This window comes from Trichoplusia ni, chromosome 14 (genome assembly GCF_003590095.1).
Source record: "Trichoplusia ni isolate ovarian cell line Hi5 chromosome 14, tn1, whole genome shotgun sequence".
NCBI lineage: Eukaryota > Metazoa > Arthropoda > Insecta > Lepidoptera > Noctuidae > Trichoplusia > Trichoplusia ni.
This window is the reverse complement of record NC_039491.1, coordinates 9,077,165-9,096,506: the sequence shown is the minus strand read 5'-3', so window position 1 is coordinate 9,096,506 and position 19,342 is coordinate 9,077,165. Positions and strand designations below refer to the sequence as shown.

Below are 19,342 nucleotides of genomic sequence, written 5' to 3'. Positions count from 1 at the left end.
TTCTCACCTCTGTTTCACATGTCCAATTTAAGTAGAATTTACAGCTATCACCAAAACATGCAATCGCTATGATTTTCCATTTTGTGTACGTTGTTTTTCAAACATGTTACCATTAATCCGACTCCATTTTTATGTTTCTTTTTGCTACTAAAATACTTTATTTATACATTCGTAATGTAAATTCTATTACAAACATCTCTCATATACGTATAGGTATAAAGTTTCGTTCCAATTCGCCCGTGATTGTGTAATAAACTGAACTTTAGTACTTTCACAAAACAACGAAAATTTGATTTACATTCGTTTTCATGTGTGCCAAAGTAAACGAAAATTTTCAGTGTTATTTATATTGGTACACAAAACAGTAAAAAGTTGCGGCAATGAGAACTTTTTGAGAATGTATTTTTTAAGCAACAATATGTACGGGAAAGTGAAAGCAAACCCAGCAAAAACAAAGTTATAATAACTGAGAGCGCAAATTATGATACCTATTTAGCTTATTGATTTTTTATTTGTTGCCTTTTACGACAGATCTTTTTGCTGTCTTTTCTATTGCAGCTGTATTCTCTACGATTTGTTTTATCCAGTAGCAAGTATCCATAATAATAGTAAAAAAACAGACAATAATAAAAAAAACTGACTCTGATGTGAGGAAATGAATAATAGATCACGAATTTAAATAAATAGAGAAATTCAATTTTATTTAAGTTGCTGGAACCGCACCCTACGAAGCAGTGTTTAAGTGCGCTGCGCGCTGTGTCCGTCAATCATACATTGATGCATTCTCGTATAAATGTTTAAAGAGAATCGATGGAAACCATCCACATGCTGCCAATACTTCTTCAAGGCTTATAATTTATAGGAACAATACTGTTGCTTATTCAATGTCTTTTAGACAACGCTGTCTTTTTTCCCGTAGCATTAGAATGGGGGTAATGTCTTCCGAGTATTTTTATGCATATGGCCATTTCTTGGGCTCTTTATAGCTAAGTCAAGTAACTGGACAGTTTTTGACATACTAAAATAAATAAAAATAAATATCTTTATTCCTCTGAAAGTTTCACACGAATTAATACATAATAAGGCTTAAGATTTGCGGGTGTCGTTGACATAAACTCTGTGAGCTATCCATGCATAGTAAAAAGGGGCGGGCTTGTATTTTTGTCTTAACACAACAAAATGAGTATTAAACGAAAATTAAAATATAGTATAAATAAATGAAAATGTATACTCTATTCTTCCTTTCAGTCAATAAAAACAGATTTACAGTGATGATATCCTTGTATTAGATAACACGTTTTTACATTAGTTAAAAAGAAACACTTTTCTATCGTTCAATGGTTGAGCATTTCTGAAGAACAAGTGTTTTGGGTCTCCTTCGGCAACCATTAGACTTTGGGCTGCTTCTACCGTTTCCTGAAAGGAACAAAAACAAAATTGTGGCTTTATTATTTTATTAAGAGTTGTTTTAATAAAAACTCCTACTTCAAGGCATTGTGTCCTTGTTAAACCACACGGGGGGTAGAGCGAATTAGGAATAACAAATGCATTTTAAGTTATCTACAAACAAGGTTTACCAAATTTCATTTTTATCAAAATGGTCCTGCTGTTTGAGTTGGTTAGTTTGGGCATATAGTGGCACAAACTGTCGCGTTTGTTAATACAGTGTTTTTTAAACAAAATGAACAACAAATTCAATTAATTTCTTGACCAAAAGGTGATGTATTCAGGTTATTAACATAAGGTCAGACAAAAACACACATTTATCTCATATAATGTTAGTGAATACGGATTTTTATCTAATCTTATTATTTTTATCGCACCATGCGGCTACAGTTCCTTATAACGCCAAAGGAAGTACGACATTGACATTGAAAATGTACGCAGATTTAAAACCTATGCTATTGAGTGTAAAACTCATTTTTCAATAAAACTTTTTTCTCAGTACCTGATAGTACCTATTGTTGTTACTAGAATCTATTAATTAATTCTTAGGCTTGAAACTAACTGATTTATTCTGGACCAAGCAGACCACCATGTAAGAACAAAGTTTAGCGCAAATATTATTCATAGAATTATAATTAAGCTGCAACGTAATTTTGAACACTACGATGACAATTGAATTTAGCTCTTAAAGGCTTAGCCTTGAAGTTCAGAATTTAAATTGAAGTTGAATTGTAGATAAGTTTCTATTAACAACTAGCTAACTATAAATTTAATCCTAGGCTATAAATAATAGTCATCAAAAACAAGCTAGTTACGCTAATAAATCAGTCAGCTAATCCAATATTAATACGTAAAGCTAAATTCTATGTAATTTATGTTCAGTAAGGAGTAATGCAAATATTAAAAAAAAGTAAACAATGGGTTTTTTATACCCACGGTGGGATATGGACGTTACAAGTGGTTGTTTGGTATTAATAGCAAGGTATAGTATATCCTACTTTTACGAAAATGTAATTGAATATGACGAAATCATGAAGAAATTTGGACACAAAAAACTCCCTCACTTTTATAAAAAAAAAACTAATGGACCATTTACTTCCCGGAGAAGCCGGCCGTTAATCTGTACTCTGAAATATCGAAGATACTGGAAAGCCTTACCCGCATTATAGAGAGTGCTCTACCCCTGATAAGCCACAGCACTGACTCGGTGCATGGAGGCACGGTCATCGATCCCTGGTAGCAAGCGTATTCCTTGAAAGGCGGGTTGAAATGACTGAGGCATTTTGCTGATAGGCTGACATTCTTGCTGTTATTACTAAGGCTTTTCGCTGATGATAGAATCTCTTCTATTCCTTTGTGTGTGTGGTTTGAATACTGAAAATTTAAGTATCAGTTAAGCTTCTGTGAAAGCCTTGTAGATGCAGAGCGAAAACTTCACTAAGAGGAATTGCAACCTCCTCAACCTTTGCACTAAGAGGAATTGCGAGTGTTTTTTGGAGACATGTTCTTGTCACAGGTTGCAACCTTATTGAAGTGAGAAAAAAAATACAGATGAAGCGTTTTTTTAATGTTTCACTTAATTCTGCTTTAAACTGAATTTATAACCATAAGCCTTTGTTGACATATTTAATTAAGTACAACATTGAATTTCTTATTTCTATTTTCATTGCTGAAAAACAAATATCAGGCATGTACGTCGAGACTCTTTCCTTTTTAAAAATAAATCGTCTTAAACTTTTGGGGGCTAATTAAAAAGGTGTCGCTGTTTGTGAGACAGGCGTCAAGATAACATCAGACACTTGGTAAAAATTTAGGAAAATTAGAAGTCTGATTAAAGATAGGAAGAAACAGACTCATTTAGATATTCACTCAATGTAGTCAAAGTTCGAATCAAGTTAAACAAGTTAATAATTTAAACCTGTACTGTATTTTAATTAGTTTAGGAGTCACTTAGACAGGGCTTGATTAAATTCCGTGATAAAGGAATTAGTTTGTTTTGTAATATTGCAACTTTAACTTGAAGAATGAATATAGAATTTATGGAGATGATGGATTTAGGCATGATAAGAAAACTGTTTATGGTCCTTACCTAACTTCACTAGAATTTTTGACACGGATTACATCTATATTTTTATTTTTCACATGTAACACATCATTGCCATTTACTTTAAATTATCCGAGTACTTTCGTTTTGTTCATGAAACCTAATTAAATACAAACTTAGTTTTTGCCACAAGAACACTTCCTACCTTATACAAATTTGCAACTGCAAGAAACGCTTGAGGATCGCTGGGTGAGGCTTCCAATGCTTCTTCAACGCCCTTGTACTCAGCTGACACGTATAGAGCTTGGCTCTCCAGCGGGTACTGCAGCCCCCCTACCGTGTGCTCTGAGGGTAGGTGGAGGGCCATGGAGTGGAACAGGTAGCGGCGGCTGTGAGCTGCCCCGCCGTATATTAGAGGTCGCTGTTCGCTCTTCCATTCGCCCGAAAGGACCACTGAAATGAGTGAGTGATTGATTGATGTCACCATTGAAATAAAAAAGGCTTTTCTTATGTTTTAGAAGATAATTTATCAATAATTCTGTCATGTTATATTATAAATTAAATTTACATAATAATATAAATATAAATATAAAATATAAAAAAAATATTTAGTTTATTGTAATTTGGAGCTGGTTGTGTATAAAGTATTTTTATATAGTGCTGTAACTTCCATAAATACCTATCTAATTTGTAGACTAGAAGAATTTTACCCCAAAATTTTTGGCTTTCCTCCACATCGGCTAATAAATTTACTTTTTCATTCTCGTTTTGATAATTGACCAGCATATCTGTGACTTCTGTTTTGTTCCAATTTATATACAAATTGGATACAGTATAAAAATGAATTTTGTACATTGTATCTTATCGCTAAAATAAACTAAAGCCAACAATGTCTCATTAATAGTAGCTATGCAGATCGCCTTTAATATGCGCTATGAGCTGTTGGAAGGAGGAATGTTGTCATCGTCAGAACGAGACGGCTCATGACTAACGCATAACTGCGTCTTGCTTCCATAAAGGCAAACATTTTGCTTCAAGAGTTCAATTGTATAGCACTGCGTATTTTGAACTCGAATAACCTTTGAAGTTCCAAAATGCCTGTACAAATAAACCGAGTGTTGTTTCATTCGCCAAAAATCTTGATTTATTTAATTCGCACCCATCCCCTACTGCCATAGTCGTTCGTTGACCTGTGTTTAACGGTGTGGACTTTTGAGGAAAATGGGGAAAGTTTTTATGGGTCCAGATTATTTATTGTCAGAGAACCGTTGACCCTTTACTTCTAATCAGTTTCGTTCTTGGTTGTTATGGTTGTTGTTTGTCTTGTGAGAGGAAAAGTAATTAATTTAACTGCCTTGTGGGAAATTGTTACTACAACTTGAAAGCAATTGTACCAGATTAAGGACTTGTTTCACCACCGCCAAAGAAGTTCTCTTTAAGTTACTTGATAGAATTTTTCATACAGATAATGTCAAATTTCTCAATTTATCTGCTAGATCGATGATGAATGAAATAAAAAATTTCTAGCTCATACCCTGTCGGTTTGAAAGACACTCTTTTGACAGATTTGCAAATCGTCCATTAACTAATATGGCTTTTACTGAAATGTATTTAAATGCTTACATCTATTACGATTTTACGGTATTTTGCCATTATACCTCTTCGGGAGGTGCTATATCTATTTTAATAACCTAAAATTTGTATATTGCAACCACATGAACCGCATAATAATATATTTGAAATTTCTCTATTTCGTCTATATACATACACACTCATAATATAATTCATTACGAACCTTCGTCTTACATTTTGTTGATATGGCGAAAGTTAAGAATTGTTTACTTTTGCATTAAATTTTACCAAAGTTGGTAAGAGGAGTCTCGTCAAGTCAAGGTTAAAGCTGAGCCAATATATTTTATTGCATTAAAATATGAAATTTACTTTTAAGCTGCCTTTCCATTTGGGATGTATAGCCAGAGATATGTTTTTAAGAACGAATGCTTTGCAATATATTCATGTAAAAGATGGCTTTGCAATTAATGGATAATTTGTTTGATAATATACTCAATCGCGACAAAACTCTTAAGAAATGCGACTTAGAAAAAGTGTTAAACAATAAATTGTCCAAATCAAATATAGGTACTACTGAAACAAATTCATCGTTAATTTGCGTTTAGATAAGATTGTTTTACTTTCAAAGTAGCTTAAAAATGGAATGTAGGAATCAATTGTAAAATTTCTAACCTCTTTTGCCATCATTTTCCAAAAGCATACTTTTTGGTTCAACATCATAATTCTGGAAGAGCAGATTCCGTGCTCCTCTTGCTTTGATGAGACCTGTTATTGGCAGGTCAACCGGAGACTGAGATTTTCCTCCACAATCAGGAAAGTGTTTTATCCATTTCGCTTGATCTATAAAAGATGGAACAGAATACTAATATTCTTATCTCCTTTTTTTTTCAGCATAACAGCAAATTAACGTAAAGATTTTCGTATACAAGCCAGTCCCATAATACAAACTAAAAATAGGTCAGCGTAACTCATTGTTTAAAATTTAAATAAATAATCAATTTTATGGCCATTAGGGATTTCGAATACCATGATATACAAATCACTTCGCCCAAAAAAAATGTTGACTTAGAATAGGTCTATAGCTTTAGACAAAGCATGCAAGACAGTTGCAAGTGAGTGTTAAAACGAACCCAGTATAAACTGCCGTAATTGTATAAGATACTGGTAGTTATGGCACAATTTTACGACACGATATGAGAGATTCTGAATAGGAGACATTATAATGTTGCAGACAATGTACTTACTATTGTAATCCCACTCCGAACTTGCTGCTGGAATTAAAATGCATTTGGGTTTAAATGAAGTACATTTTAAACTTTTTACATAAGAAAGTCTCTTAGATTACATCTCAGTGCTTTTTATTTTGAGTTATATTCTTTAAACGAGAGGAAATAGTGGTCAAACTTTATTGTTAGCGGAAAATAAAACTCTGGCGCCATGAAAGGTTTTTTGTATTTTTGAAAGGCAGTTAACTCAATTATTTTATTTGCAATACTTCTAATCAGAGTTACCTATTGAAAGTAGATAATCTTCCAAACACATTTTATGGACTTAAGACGCTACATAGGGTTATAACTAAAATGAAAAAAAATAAAATAAAAACATTACGCAACGGTGGTGTTATCATCGATTCGTCGTAGTCTTCATCGTCAGTTTTCTTTTCCGCTGCTGACTGGAACAAAAATGAATAATCATACACTTTTATACTGTTGTAATACAGGTTGAAATCGTCTGAACGAATTATCGAATTGTAACCATTAGAATTAGGGTTATTTACCCACAGGATACAAACGGAACCATATTAGTAGACGCCGTCGTTTGTCTGTCTCTTCGTCTGTCTTTGACTAGGCTGTACTGCAATACCGGTGAAAGCTAGACACTGCACAGATTATATATTTCTATACCGCTGCTACAATAACAAGTAATGGGAGGCATCAATTTGAAGAGTGGCCTATTTCTTTGGGAGATTGCCTTTTTTACATTTTATAGGAACCCCAAGTTTTTTTAAATTGTATGAAAGTTATTGATACTTACATATTCTCGAGGATACCTCACAACCTGTTGTTCAACGTGGTTCATAATCGAATTATGATCGGGATAGTGCGTCGGAAAATGAAACACCCAAATAGTTTTCGGCTGCAACGAATTAAACTATGGGTACAGATTTTTATGGTTAGAGCCATACTATGTAGTTATGTTACTAGTTTAAAATCAAATACAAATCCTTTTATTCGAGTAAGGCTACATAATATATGTATCTTTTAATCATCGAAAACTCGTATAGTTTTCTAAATGCTTTAGCTGTGAAGTAAAAACGTATTACTTTCAAGTAAAGAGTTTTCGGGCAATTTTCGCCATGTTGTCAATTGAAGACATGTACAAAAAAAGACAACAACATCGGGAAAGTAACAAGTAGACAAGGTACCCAAATTACTGGATGAACATACAATAAGACTAGAAATGTCATCTAAGATTGAATAAAAGCGAAAATTCGAATCTGGTCAGTTAAAAGTACTACCACATGCATCCTTCTTCCTTTGTTTGCGATAAAACTTACTCGTCCGAACTTGATCCGGTCCCTAGCCTCGTTATCGAGCTGCCTTTGTATGTCATCTGCATCGTCGAATAGAGTGTTCGTTCTAGAACTCGTCTGATCTTGAGATTGAGCTGAAAATTCATTAAGTTAAGGCACTGTGATGATAAAGCATGGTCTTAAAAAAAAATAAGTCGCACACACAAGACACCCAGACTCGAAACAGGCATTTGTCACACAATGGTCGTCCTACGCGAGGACCAGACCAGCGGCACGTCGCGCATTGTGGGTTTGACGTGGTGACCTATACCACTCGACTTTTGGACTAATAATTAATCATGAGATGATAGCATTGTGAGTGAAATTGTACAGGTCGTATGAACTCATGGTATCACGTATCCTACGTTGAGCAGTTGTTTAAGTGGACCGTGGTCTAGTGAAATATGCCGTCGTATATATCTTAGATACGCTATAGCTACATTTTGAAACCAATACCTATCTTGAATAATAAATTCAAAAAATCTAAAAACCCACGTTTTTAAATGTCACTCCATTCCTTTTTTATCAAAATTGGTCCAGCCGTTTTTAAGTTGCAAAGTGTACTATTATTGGGCTTTTAAGCTACCCTGATTTCATCGGGATGTGTCTCAAAATTGAGTTACAGAGATCAGACCGGAACGACAAACAAACAAAAAAGTGAGTAGATAAACACGTGGAAAGAATACAAAACGTAAAAAATTCTCATTTATAAGATTGAAGGAATACCCAAACGCGGAAAAATCCCAGACGACCTTGATAAACATTCCGTTTCCGATATAAATATTTTTATTGAGCCATTTAAGTAAAGTTATTAAGGAACTTACAGGTCTCCGCTTTGATCGTTCAATAAAAACTGAAATTATCTTTACCCGCCCAGTGTAAATAGACGATAAAAATGGGGTTTCATAAAATAAACCTTCATATTTTATTACAAATCAGGATAAGCATTGTTTCTTATCGAGGTTTATTGAATATTGAAAATAATTATTACTCAATTTTACCTAAAAATGCAAGCATAACTAAACTTTAGGCAAAAACTCTTTTACAAAAAGAGGTACCATCACTGTAGTACTATTGGTGAAAAATAAAGGTCCTTTTGTTATCATCATCAGCCCGTCTCAGTCTACTGCTGAACATAGGCCTACCTAAGCCCAGCCTACCTTAATACCTCCTAAATATCTATAGACATTAAAAACATTTATCAGTCAATCACTTATCCATTCAACTTATTTCAATTTAAATAATATTACTTTTAAGTTATTGGTTCAAAATCAGAGCCTAAAATATTCGATGCTTGACTTATCTATATTCACATATTTTGAAGCAAAACAGTCAGCAAACATTCATGCAAATATTATCTGCACAACATGCACTGCGGAAAGGCTCCTCTGGCATCCATCCAACCGAAAATCACGGTTAAAACATATTTATCTATCCGACTTTCCATCAACTTTCACCGACAACCGATAAAAATTGCGAACAAAAGTGTTGTGTGATGTTTTTTTGTAAATAGATAGGGTACATTTCAACAAGGACTATTAAGCCACATGGGGTCCAAAAAACCAAATGCTTCATTCAGCTAGCCTAAAAGACACTTCTACTGATAAAATTTCTCGCAATTTTTTTACTACTTCACAAGACTGGTTTATGGAAACTGTTTTTAAAGGCATAGGTGATGAATTCGAAAATGCATCTTGGCAGTCCAACGGTCATACCACGGGATGTAAGCAGATATTATATCATTCGTGGCTAGCTTCCATTCTTTTTTCTTCCTACTGGTACTAGACTGATAATCATAATAAACAATTATTTCACACGTCGGCACATTTTCCAGCATAGTAGCTTTAATTACAAAGCACGTATTAATATACCAATCAAAATCAGGAATTGAAAACAAACCATTTCCATTTTCAAATAAGCCTAATCCAAAATCCAAAATACTTTCAACGGATGAGGTCTGAATCGTGTTTAATTTCAGACCCGTTATCAATATTCAGGTTCAACGGAATTGGCATTCAAAACGGCTCATATTAATGCCCCGTTTCGATGCCAAATCAGTGCGAGACCTACCACGCTTTTCAAGTATGATGATTGCTATTTTGAAAGCAAAATCGCACGATACACATCCTATAGCAGTCTCTCGCTCCTACAATATCCTCTATCCTGCACAAAGGCTCACAGTAATTGCATAGATCAGCACACGCCAACCGCGAATAGGATTCACAATTCGTTTGCAATTTCGTTAACCTCGGCCAAAGTGGATATCAGCCAATTTTAGAAAAAATCGTTGAACGGTTTAGCTTTGCATGCCCTTTCCGGGTTGGAATAATATTGGGATTAACCGAATAAAATTGAAAGTAAATCCAATTTACCCTTTTTTGTGGATTAGTTACATGAAACCTATTTCGTTGGGTTATGCTGTAATCTGCCTATTGTCAATACCATCCATTCTAATCAGTGTATTTTGGGTTTAGTCTCTCCAACCTACGTAACATTTAATCAGTTGGAACAAGCATTTTTCGAAAGCTATCCTAATCTTTTTAACTTTTTGTTGAATATTACCCATATTGGGTAAATTTCAGAAATACAACAGAACGAAAACTCATCTTTTTAATAGGATCTATCCAAATAAACATTTTTAGTATCACACCTGAGAAGTACGTCGATAATTCAATTATTATTTGCTCAAGTTTTCCATTTACAACGGTAATATCGCAGCTATAAATAAAGTTCTTTGGTATGAATACATACGACAGGAGACCAATTAATTTATTCTAAGTTTTCTCGTTGATAATACACTCCATTTTTAAATAAAAAAATTGTATGTCAAAAGAGTCTAGAGAGTGATACGCCACTGGCTTTCTGCCCAAAACCAGTCAGTCGGAACAGATAGTTTTAACCGTTAATAACTGACGACGCGGATAAATGGTAATGTTCACAATTCCGATTGTTGTCTTTATCCGGGCTATTATTGCTTATATACCGTTTGAGCTTCATTTTTATGAGGCTTTTGGTGGAGAAAACGTCTGTTGGTATAAACATCGAAAAACATGATATTGGGAACCCTAAGAACCGCAATCACGCTGCTTAAAAAAATTAATTGCTTTAAAAGAATTTGATAACAAAGAACATGAACTTAGAGCGTATAAAAAAATTTAAACAGCCCAGCATAACAAAATTACAGGATATTTTAAGGGTACAGTTCTGTTTAAAAAACAATGTAACTTTATTAAATATAATTATCTTGTCTTCAAAACAAGACAGTAATAAGACCAATACTGATGAAGGATGTGAAGCTTGGACACTGACACTCAAAGAGGAGAACAAGCTTTTGGTCACTGAAAGGAAAGTTCTGCGTAAGATTTTAGGTCCAACCAAAAGACAGCATGGCAGCTGGTAAGTTCGGAAGAATGCTGAAATTGAAGAGCTTTTGGCCGAGCTGAATATCATTGGCATCACCATAGCGCACCGATTACTATGGCTCGGACACGTAGAACGCATGGGGGAGGATCGAGCAGCTAAAAGAGCGTATCTGGGTCAACCAACAGGACGCAGACCTGTTGGTCGCCCCAGGTACCGCTGGCGGGATATGGTGGAAGCGGACCTACGTGAAATCCATGCCAACAATTGGTAGGGTACAGCGCAGGACCGCACAGAATGGAGAGTTCTCTTTCGGAGGTCAAGACTCACTTCGGTTTACTGAGCCGAGAAAGTTAGTTAGTTATCTTGTCTTCAAAATAAGTCCAACTTTATAAGCGTGGAGAGGTAACTTCAATACAAACAAAGGAAAACATTCACACTCAAAAACTTCCGCTTTGACATGGCTTGGTTAATAGGGATTGATAATATAGTAGATCAATTATTGTTTGCTAAAACGTCGCTTCAAAAAAAAATTCTTCGTACTTTTATAAAAACTAAAAAAAATGGTTTTAAAAGTTTGTTTAACAATCAACCATGCATGCTGTAAAACTATATCACCTACTTGTAGTTTCATCGTTTGTAAATTATTCGATCAAATAAAGTTGGTTTGATTTAAATTTAAGTCAAAATATTAGTTTGCATTTACTAGAATATATCAGTCTAAAGTAAAGATAAAACAGAAAAATCACGAGAAAAAAAATAATGTCACACTTTTATACACCTACTGTACACGCGGTCAAGAATAGGATTGAATCCGCAAAACTCAGAGAGCTGGCAATAAATCGACCCACAACAACTTTTCTAAACGTAATACCGAACAAATAACATGTAAAGCCAATAAATACCTGAATATCCCGTAGATTGTATGCAGATAAACAGAAAACAACATATTGTAACCTTTGATACCCTTTTGTCAAACATACGATAAAAAAACAGGTCACGTAATCCCTACAAAACTCAATTTTACCATGTAAATGAATATTTTCTATATTATTTTCACATTCGTCAATCGTAAAATACAATTACGAATTGACATTTAAATAACCTCGAAATCTTAGGTACTTTATTCATTTTTTATGCGTTGACATTTATATGTGGCTAGCATGCTTAGTGCGTTAAAGTTTTAATCAAATCAATTATGTTTATTTTTAAGGGTCTTCGAATGGAAGCCCCATCCGGAAGAAACGGAACAATCCGTGACAAAGTAGATTGACGGTCAATCTTTATACCTGATAAAAAGCTCATAATGAGACTAAAAAGTGGTTTCATAATAGTCTTTTAAATCAAATTCAATAGTAAAACACGAGGATGGTCTTCACACGAAGTGAAGACAATCCTCGGATATTTTATACGAGAGTGAAAATCGGACTTTTCAAAGTTATCTGTGATAATTATTATACTCAATCTTTTTGTTTTTACGTCTCAGATCAGACAAGTATGTTTGGAAGGTATAACGACTACTTCCTCGCTCATAAAATACACGCTCTAAAATCGAACATTTTGGGAATAATTTATTAATTGGCAATTGATCAAATTAAGAACCATCAATTGTGCTTATGAAAATGAGCCAGAGTAGTTACAAGTAGGTGTAAAAAGTCTATTTTGTGTGACCTAAATAGATGACGTGTATATTCAAATATTCGGTAAGTCTGATGAATTTCCTTCTTGATTAATTCCCTGCAAGTGAAGCTGTTGGTTGGCCAGTCTGGAATATTTATGAACTTTCGACTTTCACGCTGCAAATAGAATGTTCCAGTGAAGTTTAATATGCAAGATACCTGAAGCTTTGAATATATTGCGCTATTTCTGACACTGAACAAGAAGTCATTATTGCTTACATTTAAGAGAAAATGTTTTACATTACGAGTATTAGAGCAACTTTTCTACGAAATTGGTTCGAATTATCCATTTTTACTCAGTGAAAATCGTTGAGCTTCCTTGCCTTATTGACTGGCAAGTGGTGCCAATTTCCCAATACCGGAAAAAGAGGTACCAACATTTTCCAATCTACGGAGGTCTCTAAGGTCCCCGTTAACTAAAGCCGGTTCGTTAAGCTTAATCCAACTAATTTGGTCCGCTTGATACCGAATAAAATCCTTAACGCCAATTGTGATATCTTGAACTTACTTATGATAAATATTATTAATAATACTTCCTACTATCCTGCTAATATAATAAACGTGAACGTTCGTAACCATAGATGTTTTAGATGAAACTTGGTATACAGATTGTTTATAACCAGGATTAAAAAATAGGATAGTTTTTATCCCGATTCTACGTTCCTGTGGGAACATTTCCGATTTGTAACGGGTGGGCAATAGTCTTTTATAAACCTAAAGAATATAAATATAAATACATTGTATTAATTGAACTCCTAATTATATTGTTAGAAAAATGCCTTAGAAAATACGAATAGTGTCATTTTAATAGCGGAATTGGAGCCCCGGGCAACCACAGTTTTGCAACTGATTTATAACGAGCCCAAAAAGTCCACCCAAATAAAGTGAGGGACTTGAGATCGTGAACAAGATAGGACTAAATGAACCCTAAGATATATGGCTTGCTCGAAATGTAAGTAAATACATTATAAGAGACTTTTTTTGTAAAATATTCAGGGACAAACAGAGATTTCATTGTGTAACAGCCGACAATGTTTCCGTATTGTTGAAATAAATATCAGTCCAAAATAGTAAATAAAATCTAAACTGGAATTTACTGTTAATAATAAATCTTTATTACTAGAATTTTCTATTTATATTATTTTGTTTAAAGTAAAACCACTTATTTAAAGTAAAACTTGAATTAATCCTATCCTACTAAAATCTGAATCACCTAAATCGTGAAATCTTATTATTTATTATCCGCAAACAAAATTGTCCATCAATTTTTTTTTTTCAAAGTGTATATCATCATGGAAAGAAATCGCGATTAATTTTATTTGCTTCACACACTTCGTTATTTCAAGTTTACTTTTCACGAAGAATCATAATATGTTTGGTAAGCATTTTTTTCATTTTAAATACATCAACTTATATTCTTAACTCGTCATCACACCAATCTATTCTGTGACTTGTGATCCTTTTCAAGACCCAATCTCACTTGTTAAATAAAACCTACAAAGTGCTTCGGGCCTTTAGACTCCCAAGCGTGTAAAATATTCCTATTTAGTTAGGGGAAATACTACCTTATGACAGCGTGCTGCTGGGGAGTTTGTTGCGCCGTTTCTTCTCTCACAGCAAAAGCACTTAGGAAGCGGTGAAGGGTGAGCGAAACTGGGTGCTGTCCAATGTAAATGACCTTCAAAAAGTGCTACTTAGTAGCCTAATTTGAATAAATGAATTTTGATTTTTTTTTATTTTTTTTATGCGCCAAGAAATAAGAATCAGTTCGGATATTGTTTAATTTTCAGGAGTAATCACGTACTTAAACTTGCCAGCGTACGTTTTAATCGCCTAACTTACAAGTTTGCGTTTATCTCAATGAATATGAGACAGTTTTTGGGAACTATCTGCTAGGCGGCAGAATATTTTATCAATCTCGTATTTACTTTCACCGGTTCCTTTGCCTGTAACCAAATCTTGGAAGTAAAATTTGCGATTGCAGATTGACTTGAAATTTCGTTTGCACCATGGAGCTGATCTAACACTAGAGGTGGAAGCTAGAGACAGAAACTCAGCAATAAAACAACACAACCCTATGAATTTTGGGTTTGTTTGAATCGTATCACGACTACGAGAATTGATCCTAAAGCAAGAACGTTAGTTAAAACTTTTTTAGACATCTTATATCTTCCAATATTTGCTTTATGAATCAAACATATGAAAAATCATAGAATTAGAATGGATCCCCATGTTTTACGGTAAAAACTTTTCGCAATTTAAATATTACACTCTTAACTTTCTTTTCGTCAGACTAAGGGTCTAATTTATGTATCAACCTCATAGAAATTTCGATCAAAGTTATATTGGAACTGATTCTGGTTCAAGTAGACCGTAATATATTTTACCGTCATAGTTTGAGGAAGCATATTTCAATGGTATTGCTCGTAAATTATGTGAAATCTTCCCGTAACACGAGATCCGTCAGACCCTTTTCGGGTTGATATGAATAAAAGAGGTTTAGTTACTGATGGGAGATATTAATTAAGATTATTTAATTATACATATATACAAGTAACACACTATACCAGATGTAGAGGCACAGTTTGAACGAATGAAATATTTTGTGCGCAACCTGAAAGAGATCGAAGTAAATGTTTAGTTAAAGTAATTCTTAAACAAATTAAATATTTATCTTCATTAAACATTGAAATTCTTAAGACATCGTTACATACTAAAGAATGTTTAATATTTATTTTGTTAAGGAAATATTGGCTCGAATAAAAAAGCCAAGAGTTTCTCCCATCTTCAGGGAAATGTGCTAGAAATAAATTATGACGTTAAAACTTTTACATCAATATATCTCCATGAAGCGATGTCGATCGGAGATTGCTCTTGGGACGAAAGAATCTTGGACATTTGAGCTACGAACTTAGTCAAGAGTGATTTAAGGATGGACCATCACGTCTTGAAGTAATTTTATTGCGGTTCTGGAAGCGAAAGAGCGCGATACATGGGGTATATTTTCATCTCTCTTGCACAATGGTAATAAGTATAACTATATGCTATTTCTATTTACTATAACTATTGTAAGAGGCAGTGATAAGTAATTTGAAAAGGCAATGAGGAAAACCTTTAACCTTTAAATTTTGACACGGAAATTTTAAAATATATTTAAGCAATGTAGAAATTCGGATTCAAATATCTAAAACGTGCTAAAGTTTCAGGAAAATATTACATAAATATGAGCTTGAAAATAAAAAAGGAACAAATTGAAGCTGCAAGAATTTTTTATGTGTCCAACATGTTTTATATGGCATTTTCAAAATAGTGCTGACATGGACGTAGAAACTTTTACAAATAATAATAGGTTAAAACAGTCAGTTATTGTAGGTACCAAAAATGACTATAAAGTATATTTAGAGAGATATATTTCCTTTAAGCAGTATGTGCAACTTTGCACCCAAAGCCCTCAGAAGTTTGTAAAATCCAAAGAAATTGTTGCCAAAGATAATATCATCATATACTTTTGTTTAACGATTACTGTCAATCTACAGAGAAAATTCTCTCTTTCATCATGAACTAATATGGATCATCAAATTTACTAACCCGGTACCTGTGTGCAAGTGCATTTAATGCTTACAAAGTAACACCTTGTCACATTTTTTCACGTTACGCGCATAATCACAGGCTTGACTAATACAGTAATTTGTAAAAATAAAGTAAAGATCAATGTAGATAATTAGCCGCATGATATGAAAACACGCAATAACGGCATTATGACCTATTTAGCTTTCAGTGTTAATTTTAAACAAGCGAAAGCAACACGAATGTCTGTGAATCAAGTTTTAGGTATATTCATGTTTGTAATCAAAACCAACGCAATTGTAAATCCCCAAGGTCCAACCGTTATAAGTGACTACACACGATGTATTGATCAAATCATCAGAAACGAATTTGATATACCTGGACTATTAATATTTGCCAATACCGATAATGTTAGTACATCTGTTATAAGAATCAGAACAGAACTTCTGAAGAAAATCAATGAGAAATTACAGTTTAGTGTCGAAGTTATGAGCCCTACCAAAGAAAAAGAGGTCTGTGAGCAAGACTCTTATAATATTGGAAAGTTACACGTGGATGATGTCATAACAGTACCGATAGCGGAGTATTATGTAATTATAATTGACAACTATAAAGACTTTTCTCTCTTAGCAAGCAAACTCATACGATCAAGAAGCTGGAATCCATATTCAAAATTTGTTATTTTACTATTCAACTTCGTTCATGATGATAATGTCAATGTCGAATACGTCGAGAAAGTACTTAGCTGTCTTTTCAAATTTAACGCAATAAATGTAATCGTTGCTGTGCCTCAAGCAAAGAATTTTCGAAACGCAGTTATATACAGCTGGCGACCATACGATCCTCCAAAATACTGTGGATATTTTAATGAAACTGCTCGTGATAGAGCGGTTACACAGAATATTTGTGAACATGGTGTACTGAAATATAAAAACAAACTATTTGATCACAAAATTCCTCATGATATGAAGGGCTGCAAACTTAAAATCCTCGCTATGCCTAAGCAACCATTTATAAGTGTTAATAAATATGATGCCAACATTGAAAAATTTATGGTGAGTGCAGTGTTAAAAACTTTAAACATGAAACCTACGTACCACTTTGTTGATGGTCCAAGAGGTGAAAGAGAAGACGTTGGAGTCTGGAATGGAGGCTTAAAAGAATTGTCATCTAAAGCTGGTTACATTTTAATTGGTGGAATATTTCCAGATTTTGACGTCCATGAAGACTTTGAAGCCAGTATTACATACTTAGGCGATGCGTACACTTGGGTCGTACCAAGAGCTCATAAATCTGCTGCGTGGGTAGGATTAGTCATCATCTTCAAACGATTTGTCTGGTACTCATTAATCGTTGGATTTTTCTTATGTGGTACAGCGTGGACAGTTATAGGTAAATTAAGTGGAGATTCGTCATACAATAGCTCGTTTGGACATTGTTTTCTTAATACATGGACAGTAATACTAGGCTTTGTCTCTTACCTGCATCCAGTCCAAGAAAGTCTTCGCATATTTTTTGTATTCCTAAATATTTACTGCATTTTATTTCTTACGGCTTATCAAACAAAATTATTTGATGTGCTAACAAACCCGTCTTATGAGTATCAAATACAGACATTTGAAGAAGTGATAGAAAGTGGTCTTAAGTTTGGTGGTACTGAGGAGCTTCATGGTTTACTTCAGGACTCTGATGATCCCTTCGACAACCGTCTGGGTGAGCAATGGGTTCTAGTTAATAATATAACTAAGGCAATGATAGATGTCGCTGTGCATAGAAATTTCTCATTGCTCATTAGTCGCTTTGAGTTAGCTCATATTTCGGCCACAACTCCAGAACTAAGTGATTTTACTGGGAGCTACAAATATTATGGATTTAAGGACAATTTCTTTGTAGTGCCTATAGAGATAATAGCTTTAAGAGGATTTCCCTTCATGAAAGAATTTTCGAGGATCATAACATTATTCAAACAGAGTGGAATAAATGAAGGGCTGAGAATACACTTTAATACATTTAATGAGCGGAGAAGAGCTCGGCTTCTGCGCGCGATACTAAAAGAAAAGTCAGATGTGCGCCCATTATCAGTGCAGCATTTACAAGGCGGGTTTTTAGCTTTAATTTTCGGCTATGTTGGAGGCACTTTAGCACTTTTCGTGGAAACAATTTTAAATACTGGATGTATTCAAAGAACATTTTACCAATTCCATCGAAATGTTTAAAGAGTAAAGTGCTGAAATGAAACAAGAATTACAACAAAACATTTATTACAAATTGTATGTTTCTTAAGTGTAAAGATGGGCTTAAATATACTGTACATTAAATCGAAATATTAACTGTTAAAACTAATGAATACCTACTAATTACAACAGTAATATTCTAAAGACTAGTCTATGTGAAGATAAAAACTACTTAAGAATATTATTGCAATCATTTATCGTATTTCAATCTCAATCTTTTAATAATTTTGAATTAGTGTCGATTTCATTAATAACACTCCACTTACACTTATTTAATAAGTTCAAAATTTGTTTCACAATTTTTTAACCTATGCAAGCTATTAGTTTCTCTTACCAGATGGATGCTGTTAAAGCAAATGCAAATGATATATACAAAATTACCGATACCATTAATGATTATAATACAAGATCTCATAGTCTAAATAAAGCACATAATTATTATATTTAGTTTAATTAAAATGGGGTTTCTGTTAAGACATTTGTATTGGCTTCAATAAATACGTTACTATCAGCAACAGTTGTTTTAATAAATAAATATGATTCCTAGTTTGTTGCCAATTTGTTTTTGTCATCATATTTTAAGGCATCCATTGTTGTTTTATTTTCCATTTATAGTTTCTCTCCATCTAAATGTTGTAAGTTATAATAAGAATGATCTGGAAACCTTTCTAGCTGTATGTAGTCCATGTCTTTGTTTATTAAGGGTTCTAGTCTAGCAACTATATCAGCGAAGTCTGGCCTATCCTTTGGTTCCGCTTCCCAACAGTAATACATTATGTTGTAGAGCTCCCGATGACAATGTTCAGGTTTTTCAAGACGGTATCCTTCTATGACCTGGAAACAAATAAATGAAAAACCGGTTATTAAT

The 19,342-nt window shown here is 33.8% G+C and overlaps 3 protein-coding genes across 8 annotated transcripts in view; 1 reads left to right on the top strand and 2 right to left on the bottom strand.

The window, feature by feature from the left end:
- Window positions 1–1,262: 1,262 nt before the first annotated feature.
- Window positions 1,263–12,089, bottom strand: LOC113500742 (carbonic anhydrase 1-like). Of its 5 annotated transcripts, none has more exons than XM_026881624.1 (9): window positions 11,900–12,089; window positions 7,581–7,729; window positions 7,097–7,213; window positions 6,671–6,734; window positions 6,307–6,333; window positions 5,735–5,902; window positions 3,696–3,943; window positions 2,605–2,820; window positions 1,263–1,416 (listed from the first exon to the last, which is right to left on the bottom strand). In XM_026881624.1, the coding sequence occupies exons 1-9, from the start codon at window positions 11,973–11,975 to the stop codon at window positions 1,306–1,308; spliced, it is 1,176 nt and encodes a 391-aa protein (XP_026737425.1). In that variant the 5' UTR covers window positions 11,976–12,089; the 3' UTR covers window positions 1,263–1,305. The 5 variants fall into 5 exon arrangements, with proteins under 5 accessions (XP_026737425.1, XP_026737426.1, XP_026737427.1 ...); XM_026881625.1 differs by having other exon boundaries at window positions 6,307–6,330; XM_026881626.1 differs by having other exon boundaries at window positions 7,097–7,198.
- Window positions 12,090–16,496: 4,407 nt separating this feature from the next.
- On the top strand, window positions 16,497–18,469 carry LOC113500452. The gene has a single exon (XM_026881258.1). It carries the CDS (start codon window positions 16,513–16,515, stop codon window positions 18,454–18,456), a length of 1,944 nt encoding a protein of 647 aa, XP_026737059.1. The 5' UTR covers window positions 16,497–16,512; the 3' UTR covers window positions 18,457–18,469.
- Window positions 18,470–18,484: 15 nt separating this feature from the next.
- The window catches only part of LOC113500453 (tyrosine kinase receptor Cad96Ca), a 41,152-nt gene continuing 40,294 nt past the window's right edge, over window positions 18,485–19,342 (bottom strand). For both annotated transcript variants that reach the window (XM_026881259.1, XM_026881260.1), the window contains one exon: window positions 18,485–19,308. In XM_026881259.1, the coding sequence (XP_026737060.1) occupies window positions 19,084–19,308 (225 nt within the window). In that variant the 3' untranslated portion in view covers window positions 18,485–19,083. The remainder of the gene's footprint in view (window positions 19,309–19,342) is intronic.

Bases quoted from the DNA above. Each gene is read 5' to 3' on its own strand.
- LOC113500452 (XM_026881258.1), top strand. From the start codon at position 16,513: ATGTTTGTAATCAAAACCAACGCAATTGTAAATCCCCAAGGTCCAACC.
- LOC113500742 (XM_026881624.1), bottom strand. From the start codon at position 11,975: ATGTTTGACAAAAGGGTATCAAAGGTTACAATATGTTGTTTTCTGTTT. The intron at 6,334-6,670 runs GTAATGTTTTTA...TTTTAATTCCAG, and splicing joins GATGATAACACCACCGTTGC to CAGCAAGTTCGGAGTGGGAT. The intron at 2,821-3,695 runs GTAGGAAGTGTT...TTAAATTTTCAG, and splicing joins CAGTTGCAAATTTGTATAAG to TATTCAAACCACACACACAA.